Source organism: Littorina saxatilis, linkage group LG1, assembly GCF_037325665.1.
Source record: "Littorina saxatilis isolate snail1 linkage group LG1, US_GU_Lsax_2.0, whole genome shotgun sequence".
NCBI classification, from domain to species: Eukaryota; Metazoa; Mollusca; class Gastropoda; order Littorinimorpha; family Littorinidae; genus Littorina; species Littorina saxatilis.
In genome coordinates, this window is record NC_090245.1 from 28681847 (window position 1) to 28691680 (window position 9834).

The 9834-nt window shown below is 43.0% G+C and overlaps 1 protein-coding gene across 1 annotated transcript; it reads left to right on the forward strand.

Moving 5' to 3' along the window:
• Positions 1–1453: 1453 nt before the first annotated feature.
• LOC138966223 (uncharacterized) lies at positions 1454–9329 on the forward strand. The gene is made up of 6 exons (XM_070338368.1): positions 1454–1588; positions 2172–2355; positions 3016–3262; positions 3914–4042; positions 4987–5275; positions 8720–9329. The coding sequence occupies exons 1-6, from the start codon at positions 1537–1539 to the stop codon at positions 9031–9033; spliced, it is 1215 nt and encodes a 404-aa protein (XP_070194469.1). The 5' UTR covers positions 1454–1536; the 3' UTR covers positions 9034–9329.
• The last annotated feature ends 505 nt before the right edge of the window (positions 9330–9834 follow it).

Sequence of the window (9834 nt, forward strand, 5' to 3'; positions counted from 1 at the left end):
GCCTTTCGATGTCCACAATTTCGCTGCAGCTACCTACAAGTGGAACGTCGCTTGGCACAAGAAACCCATACCCTCGATGCAGCTACCCAAGGTTCTGGATTACACTGAACACATATGTGTGGGTACTCAGGCTAAGGTGGCTCAGTGTGTGATGAAGCTGATTCATTTTTATGAAAAAACAGTCTAAGGAAATGGAATTGTGTGTTATTTTGTTTGACGGATGCGTCTACTGTGGTTTAACTAAGTTTTTGTATATCGGTGCGGCAATGACCAACTGGAAGGGAAAATTCAAGGTATGAATAAATTAATTAAGTGTGTGTGTGTTTGTATGTGTGTGTGTGTGTGTGTGTGTGTGTGTGTGTGTGTGTATTTGTGTATGTGTGTGTGTTTATGTGTGTGTGTGTGTGTGTGTGCGTGTGTCTGTTGTCTGTCTGTGTGTCTGTCTGCGTGCGTGCGTGCGTGCGTGCTTGCGTGCGTGCGTGCGTGCGTGCGTGCGTGAGTTCGTGCGTGTGTGTGTGAATGTGTGTGTGTGTGTGTGTGTGTGTGTGTGTGTGTTTCTGTTTCTGTCTCTGTCTCTGTCTGTCTGTCTGTCTATCTTTGTCTGTGAATCTTTCCGTCTGAGTATGTGTCTGTCTCTCTGTCTGTTTGCCTGTGTTTCTGCTTGGTATCTGATATGACCATGATTTCATGAGTAGAATGAAAGGTTCAGATACTCTTTGCAATCGTGCCGAGTGTCATGCAGTTTGAATAAAAAAAAAAGGCCGATATGATACCATCTGGTTAAATAACTTACATCCCAACACAGACTTTACCTGAATGCACGGGTCATAATCGAGTCTCGATTATATCACAATCAAGAGATTAAATACTGAAGGTCAATGCCGTTTGATATGAACTGTTTTCATTGGGTTTCAGTACATATGTTTTCACAGGTCCCTCTCGTATATACAATCTTGCAGTTTTGCACTAAATACGAGGGTTGCTTCAAACGTTCTTAGCCTACGCGTGAAAGCGGTTAGCTAGAGCTACGAAATTGGGCGCATATTTGCACAAAAATAAAAGTAACATACAAAGTGTCATTTTTGTCGTTAAGATAGTCGTGAGTCATCAACAGTTAAAGTATTGTACCTGTACATGCAACAACCTTGGAAATGGATTAGAATGCCGAAAAACAATGAACAACTTTCAGGGTTCAGTTCCACGTACATTTATAATGAAGACATTGTGAAGAAGGAGGACAAGGCTTCTTGCTATGCCATGGTACACATTGTGGCAGCAGCATTTAGAGTTGACGACATGTATGATACTTTGAGTGTAAACCTCTAAAAGGCACATACAAAGGGTGCGCCAATTTTCGTAGCTCTAGCTAACCTCCTTTATACCTTGCTACAATATTTTGAAACAACCCTCGTATTCTCCGTTTTCACCTGGTCATAGTACTTTTTAACATCTCATTTTCCGCTTTATAAGAGCTGGTAAGTGTACATTATCTTCACTGACTGTCGGTGACCGGGCAGACAACCAGAGATTGGCAAAATGTGGAAACTACTTTCGCTAGCTCTGGTCGCTTTTGGCTGTGGTGTTTCAGGTTGGTGGCTAACTGCTATTTTTTTTATCGAATTCAATTTAATCTTTTATTGCTTTTCATTTGTTGTAGTTTTTCAATGTGACATATGAAGACGAGTTGATGTCTCCACTTTTTCAAAATGTTGAAGGGCAACAGTTGCGTGTTATTGTTATTGTCATCCTCCATGCACCAAAAGCAATTACAGGATTACACTTCTTGTTCATTTTCTTATTCCTTTACTTCTGCGTTTGACTGGCAATGTATCACATTCGTCGACTGGGGAATTCCGCTAGACGGTCCGTCCGCTGTAGGTCGTCGACATGCGGTCCACCAGAGTTTGCTGATGGGAGTATACTTGAAGCGTGTTACTTGAAAAAAAAACCTTGTTACAGACAGATACAATCAGTGATATGGCGCTGCCAGTTCAAACGCCTTGCCAAAGACACTGAAACACAGTACACAGATTTCCTGCTGGCAACGGAAAAGGTCGGTCCCGGTTTTTTGGGGGAGGTGGTTCAATCAAGTCATCAAGATATAGCCGAATTTGCGATATAGCGGAATGCGATATACTGGAAGCTCCCTGTAACTTTATGTTATTTTTCAGCCGAGAGCACCAACTTTGCGTCCAGCCCAGTGTTCATTCCAGCCTTCTACCTGAACAACAACCCCGAGGTGGTGCAGGCAGGCTACACGAGCCCCACTCAGGCCAGGGACCACTGGATGAGAAAAGGAATGCAGGGAGGTCTGCAGGGAACTGCCGCATTTCACTCCAGGCAGTACCTACAAAGGTGAGGCGATGGCATCAATTAAGAGGGGGGGCCGGGGGTTGATGCAGGCTGCGCCAGTCCTAGCCAGGCCAGGGGGTGGGGGGGGGGGGAGGGGGGGTCTGCACAGATCTGGTGCATTTCACTCCGTACTTATACACGGGTACGTGTACATGGGTTAGTCGAGGGGAAGAGGAAGGGTGGGGGGGAGGGGCACTATTAATGCAGCTTGCTGAGTAGACCACTATTAGGGGATCTGCAAGTTCGTTAGAGCTTCCACTCCATACTGTGCTCACACGACGAAAGGGCTGATACATACTTCGGGAGGGTAAGAGGGGAGAGACAGACGTAATTTGGAATATAATAATAAACAAAAAATCAGTTTTGATTAGTTTGTCTGTTGTTGTTTTTTGTCTGTGTGCGTTTTCAAAAAATATATAAATGCGTTCATAAAAAAGTTATATTATAATTCTGTAACATGTATGCATGAATCAATGATGTTGGACAAAAACCGCTCCGCACATTAATATGCATTTTAAACTAAAAAAAAACAAAACGAACGGGCTTATCTGATGTTTTTGTCCTAACTCTGGCATGCAAGGCGGTGCCGATTGTCTGTTTATAGATTAACAAAAAGAGTTGCTTCACGAATAACATCTTTTTCATCATTACATTTTACTAAAGATACCCCGACCTTGCCGCGAAGTTTGGCCAGAACTACACAGCGGCCGTAGAGCACTACCTGACCAAAGGCAAGACCCAGGGTCTGCTGGGGTACGTGGAGGGGGGCTACGAGGGTCGCTACACCATCTCCCAGGGGTCGCTGTTCATCAGCGCGTCCACCAGGGTGGGCGGGGCCGTGGACAGCGTGGTCTTCGACAACACGGAGTTCATCAACGCCTGGGACCACGGCAGGGAGCTGCAAGTCGCCGTAAGTTACACATCCAAAAACAGAGAGCTACGCTTTCTGATCTATTTTCATTGTCCGTACCTGTCCATGATCTGTTCATTATCTGTGTTGTCTGTCTGTCCACTTTAAAAACAACTGTTCTGTCATAAATTGAACGAACCCATAACTTATCATTCTTGGGCATTATCAAATGTTTTCTTATGCTGTAAGTTAAGTTAGTGTCAATAAACTGCATCACAAAAGTAAAGAAAACAGACTATTTTAGTGCCCAGAGTACCTGAAAATGTGTGTTAAATTTCCGATGAAGGAAGCATACACTCATGCACACTGGAACATAAAATTGCCAGTGATGCTGACAGGATTTATTTGCTTCCGCAAATTTGCCAAGATGTCTTTTATCGACTCAGATTCTGTATCAAAGTTTATGGTAGTCCTCGGCGTCCTATTTTCCCCCACAAGTTTCCTCACTTCGTTCAAGCCGAATTAGTGAAAATACAAAAGACGAAATACAAAAGAGGATGAAAGTCGCTCGTTCATTTCAATGCTTGTTATTATCTCAAGTGCCAGGAGATTGGTTCCGCGTAACAATCACTTACTCTATTGCAAATGTCGCATGCATTTAGTGCGCTTTCTGCCCTTTGTTTCTCAGACATGACCATACGATTTGTCCAGATGACCATGCTGCCAAACGGAGAGTGTTTCAACCCGACAGAGGGCGGCGGACGCGATGACCAGAGGGGAGCGGCCACCACAACCAAGATTCAGTCCATCTCTTCCCAAAACGGAATGCTCAGCACCACGGTACAGACAACATCTTTGACCACTTTTCATCTTCATATTGAAAAACATGTGTACAATTGCAGGTTCGGTAAAATATTACAGAGACAGAGAGAGGGAAACCGTGATGGGGAGGTAGGGATACGACAGTGACAGTGACCTAATTTCAGAATGAGGAAGTATTCATTATTTAATTTATTGCATATTTGACAAAATGTTAGATTCAGAAAAATATTAATAACAAGAACAAGACAAAGAATGCACGTAAAGATCTTGACGTACTCCGTGTCAGACTTCGGTGGGTTTTTATAAACACAGAACATCATGTAGGCATCCCCCGAAATCTGTGTGTGGTGGCCTAAATGGCGGAGTAAAAACGGCAATATACATACGTGGGAATTTATCCCATGAACGCAGAAGAAGAAGAAGAAGAAAAACATTCGGTTGATATACGTGGTTTGGGGTTTGAACGTTAGCCTCTAAATAGCTCATATTGCAGGTGCTTCGGGTTTTGAACGTTGGCCTCTTAATAGCTCATATTGCAGGTGCTCCTGGGTTTTGAACGTTGGCCTCTAAATAGCTCATATTGCAGGTGCTTCTGGGTTTTGAACGTTAGCCTCTAGATAGCTCATATTGCAGGTGCTTCTGGGTTTTGAACGTTGGTCTCTAAATAGCTCATATTGCAGGTGCTTCTGGGTTTTGAACGTTGGTCTCTAAATAGCTCATATTGTAGGTGCTTCTGGGTTTTGAACGTTGGTCTCTAAATAGCTCATATTGCAGGTGCTTCTGGGTTTTGAACGTTAGCCTCTAAATAGCTCATATTGCAGGTGCTCCTGGGTTTTGAACGTTAGCCTTTTAATTGCTCATATTGCAGGTGCTTCGGGGTTTTGAACGTTAGCCTTTTAATTGCTCATATTGCAGGTGCTCCTGGGTTTTGAACGTCAGCCTCTAAATTGCTCATATTGCAGGTGCTTCCAGCGTTTTGGCTGAAACCGGGTGACAAGGAGACCCAGGATACCGGCAGCAACTGCACAGCTGGCAGCCCCGCTCTCAATACCCAGGATGTCTACCCGTACCCCTTCTCCAAGAACATCACTTTCGGGTGCCCTGGTGCCGACTCGGATCCCTGCTTCACCTACAGCCTGTCTGTGGTGGTCGGGGGGAGCATCCCCAAGTACACGACGATCCAGGTGGAAGGGCCTACAGGGTACCACACGGGCGAGTTCAACACCACCAAGAGTCTGGACGTCACTACAGGTAAGACCAAGATATAGATGAGCTTAAAGTTACTGAACTTGACACGTCCAGGTGTATGGAGCCCCTAGAGCTTTCAGTCCTGCCTCAGGCAGCTATTAGTTTTGAAAAATACCAAGTTTCATTGACTAGCACGCAAGGAGTCAAGAACTGCAACGAATTAATTTTGGTCTGTCAAGTCAAGTCAAGTCAAGTCAATATTTATTTCAAAAACAACCTAGGGTTACATTAATTCTAAAACAAAATTAAAAAATTAAAAAACATTGTAATAAACACGACAAAAAAGATATGTAATAATGAGACACAACACTTCAAAGAAACGCGACGGGACAACGATAACATGTGTACCGTGAGTCGAATAGCATGGTGTGCCATGTTATTGTTCATAGTCCCGGGCAGAAAAAGCGTGGCCCTCGACCAGGCACACACCAGGTCCCTTTAAACTCACACAAAACTTCGGTCATCCTGGAACACATAAGAGACAGAACCTCCTTGATAAATACTCAAGCATATAAATAAATTAAATCTGGCATAAGAAGAACTTTTACCCTTGAGAATCAGACATAATGATAGTCTTAAGCTCCTGAATTCGGTAGCAGTTACATCTGGATATTTAAAGTAACAGATTGAATGTTTAATAGCTGATCATTCACAAAAATGTTATCTTTGTTTTCAGGGATGTCGGTCTGTAAATTACATACATTGAAAGTGATTCTTGTTTTGCATTCTATCATCCTTATTTTGTTTGCATTATTGAACGAAAACTGAGTGTTTGATTACACAACATATAGTGTACATTCGCATACTGCAAATGCCAAAGCGTGATGATATTATGTTGAAGTACGCCTGCACTTGTTTCCATTGTTTATTGTGTAAAGGTACCTTCCAGTGTAAACCATCTTTAAATCACCATAGGTCCATCAAAGCGTTTACATGGACTAAGAGCATCTTTTATTTGGTCACACTCCAATGACTCAATTTTTTACACGTGAACATTTGTTGCTGAATTCATATCTTGAGTGACACCTATGTCAAACTGCGGAATAAATTCACACGCTACATTCGGCTCAGGAAGCAACCATGTTGTTGAGCTGTTATACTCGTATGTTTACAAGAGGAAAGAGGCCTTTATCGCTTGGAATAACCGGACAAGAAGCGTGTCAGTGTGCATGATTGGAATAACCTGACAAGAAGCGTGTCAGTGTGCATGATTGGAATAACCTGACAAGAAGCGTGCCAGTGTACATGATTGTAATAACCTGACAAGAAGCGTGTCAGTGTGCATGATTGGAATAACCTGACAAGAAGCGTGCCAGTGTGCATGATTGTAATTACCTGACAAGAAGCGTGTCAGTGTGCATGATTGGAATAACCTGACAAGAAGCGTGTCAGTGTGCATGATTGGAATAACCTGACAAGAAGCGTGTCAGTGTGCATGATTGTAATAACCTGACAAGAAGCGTGTCAGTGTGCATGATTGGAATAACCTCACAAGAAGCGTGCCAGTGTACATGATTGGCATTTCACTCCAGGCAATATCTACAAAGGTGCCAAGAAGCGTGCCAGTGTGCATGATTGTAATTACCTGACAAGAAGCGTGTCAGTGTGCATGATTGGAATAACCTGACAAGAAGCGTGTCAGTGTGCATGATTGGAATAACCTGACAAGAAGCGTGTCAGTGTGCATGATTGGAATAACCTGACAAGAAGCGTGTCAGTGTGCATGATTGGAATAACCTGACAAGAAGCGTGTCAGTGTGCATGATTGGAATAACCTGACAAGAAGCGTGTCAGTGTGCATGATTGGAATAACCTGACAAGAAGCGTGCCAGTGTACATGATTGGAATAACCTGACAAGAAGCGTGTCAGTGTGCATGATTGGAATAACCTGACAAGAAGCGTGTCAGTGTGCATGATTGGAATTACATGACAAGAAGCGTGTCAGTGTGCATGATTGGAATAACCTGACAAGAAGCGTGTCAGTGGGCATGATTGTAATAACCTGACAAGAAGCGTGTCAGTGTGCATGATTGGAATAACCTGACAAGAAGCGTGCCAGTGTACATGATTGTAATAACCTGACAAGAAGCATGTCAGTGTGCATGATTGGAATAACCTGGCAAGAAGCGTGTCAGTGTGCATGATTGTAATAACCTGACAAGAAGTGTGTCAGTGTGCATGATTGGAATAACCTGACAAGAAGCGTGTCAGGGTACATGATTGTAATAACATAACAAGAAGCGTGTCAGTGTACATGATTGTAATAACCTGACAAGAAGCGTGTCAGTGTGCATGATTGGAATAACCTGGCAAGAAGCGTGTCAGTGTGCATGATTGTAATAACCTGACAAGAAGCGTGTCAGTGTGCATGATTGGAATAACCTGACAAGAAGCGTGTCAGGGTACATGATTGTAATAACCTGACAAGAAGCGTGTCAGTGTGCATGATTGGAATAACCTGACAAGAAGCGTGTCAGGGTACATGATTGTAATAACATGACAAGAAGCGTGTCAGTGTGCATGATTGGAATAACCTGACAAGAAGCGTGCCAGTGTACATGATTGTAATAACCTGACAAGAAGCGTGTCAGTGTGCATGATTGGAATAACCTGACAAGAAGCGTGTCAGTGTGCATGATTGTGATAACCTGACAAGAAGCGTGTCAGTGTGCATGATTGGAATAACCTGACAAGAAGCGTGTCAGTGTGCATGATTGTAATAACCTGACAAGAAGCAGGGCCGGACCCAGGGGGGGGGGGTTCCAGGGATTCCGGAACCCCACCCCCGGAAAAAGCATATACCTTGCTTTGAGTGGTTTTTTTTTTTTTTTTTTTTTTTTTTAATAAATTTTGTGTGTGTCTCTAACAAATTTTATTCAATGTGAAACCCTCAAAACAAGGCCCAGAATGCACCAGATTGCACAGATTTGACCGTTTTTAAAAAAAAATTCGGGGGAGCATGCCCCCGGACCCCCCTAGTTCTTTGCAGGCGCGCGCTTGTGGCTTCCCCACTTCGCTGATTTGCCCCCCCCAAAAAAAAAGGAGGACCCCCCCCCCCTTACAACTCATTTGGTCCGGCCCTGAAGAAGCGTGTCAGTGTGCATGATTGTAATAACCTGACAAGAAGCGTGTCAGTGTGCATAATTGTAATAACCTGACAAGAAGCGTGTCAGTGTGCATGATTGTAATAACATGACAAGAAGCGTGTCAGTGTGCATAATTGTAATAACCTGACAAGAAGCGTGTCAGTGTGCATGATTGTAATAACCTGACAAGAAGCGTGTCAGTGTGCATGATTGGAATAATCTGACAAGAAGCGTGTCAGTGTGCATGATTGTGATAACCTGACAAGAAGCGTGTCAGTGTGCATGATTGTAATAACCTGACAAGAAGCGTGTCAGTGTGCATGATCGTAAAAAGTAACACGTCGCTTCTATTGTATACAGGAGCACTGGTAGACTTTGACACCAGCAAACCCTTAGTGTTCAGCACGTGGTGTCTTCAGCACGCTTTCGGCATCTGGGCCCCTCCCGGTCAGGACCCCGACTACTCGCCATCCTACGCGTCTATGCATTTCGTCCAGGGCCAAAATTTCGCGGATGCCACTCAGAAGTGGAGCGTCGTCTGGCGGACAAAAGCCGTCAGTGAAGACTCGCTGCCCATGACCTTGAACTACAAGGTCTACATCTGTGTGGGGACGCAGATCGACGCTGCCAAGTGTACCATGAAGCTGTTTGAGCACCATAACAAAACGTATTGAGGAGAGGTTTTGTGGGGCTTTGTGCAGAGGGCGAAATTATTTATGCTTTGTTGGGTATTTGTGGATTGATTTTGTAGAATACAGTTTCGTGTTGAAGTCAAATTAACTGTTTTTTGTGTGTTTGTTTGTTTCTCTGTATGTTTGTTTGTTTGTTTGTTTGTTTGTTTGTTTGTTTGTTTGTTGTCATTCTCTAATTAAGAAAATCAATAACAATTTAAAAAATGGAACAGTTGTAATTGTGCTACGTATGTGAATATGAAATATTGAAAATATCAATAAATTAAATAAAAAATGTATAGCAGTCTTCCTGTCTTTACTTGCCAATATGTCTCTTCGATCGTCTTCGCGTTAGAATGATTACTGTTCCTGACAAAAATGCAACAACAAGTATTTACACAAAAATAATTATAAAATCGTTTGTGTTATGTGTACGTGTTATGTTTGGTCCTACTTCATAAAAAATTAAAGAACGAAACAATACACAGCTTCAAGGATAATCAAAGTCACACAATCATGCTACAGAATGATAAGTTGACGATAATGAAAAGTTCAAGAACGTAGGCAATCAAATGATGTATGTTTTTATCATATTAACCTGACATTGTACTAGATTGTGTGATCATAGGACTCTCTGTTTTTAATCATTGTCATCTGACCCCTACACGAAAAGGTTACAATGTAGTCGAAAAACTAAATTGATATAGGTTTGCCAAGGCAATGAGCCTTGATACCGTTACAGATGACCTTTGAATGAGGTTTTAATTCGTGCCATTCAATCTGCGCGCGCGTGTGTGTGTGTGT

What these genes read in the sequence shown, in the direction of transcription:
- LOC138966223 (XM_070338368.1), top strand. Translation starts at nt 1,537, where the DNA reads ATGTGGAAACTACTTTCGCTAGCTCTGGTCGCTTTTGGCTGTGGTGTT. An exon ending in TTTTGGCTGTGGTGTTTCAG is followed by an intron (nt 1,589 to 2,171) that starts GTTGGTGGCTAA and finishes GTTATTTTTCAG; the next exon opens with CCGAGAGCACCAACTTTGCG. An exon ending in ACGGAATGCTCAGCACCACG is followed by an intron (nt 4,043 to 4,986) that starts GTACAGACAACA and finishes CTCATATTGCAG; the next exon opens with GTGCTTCCAGCGTTTTGGCT.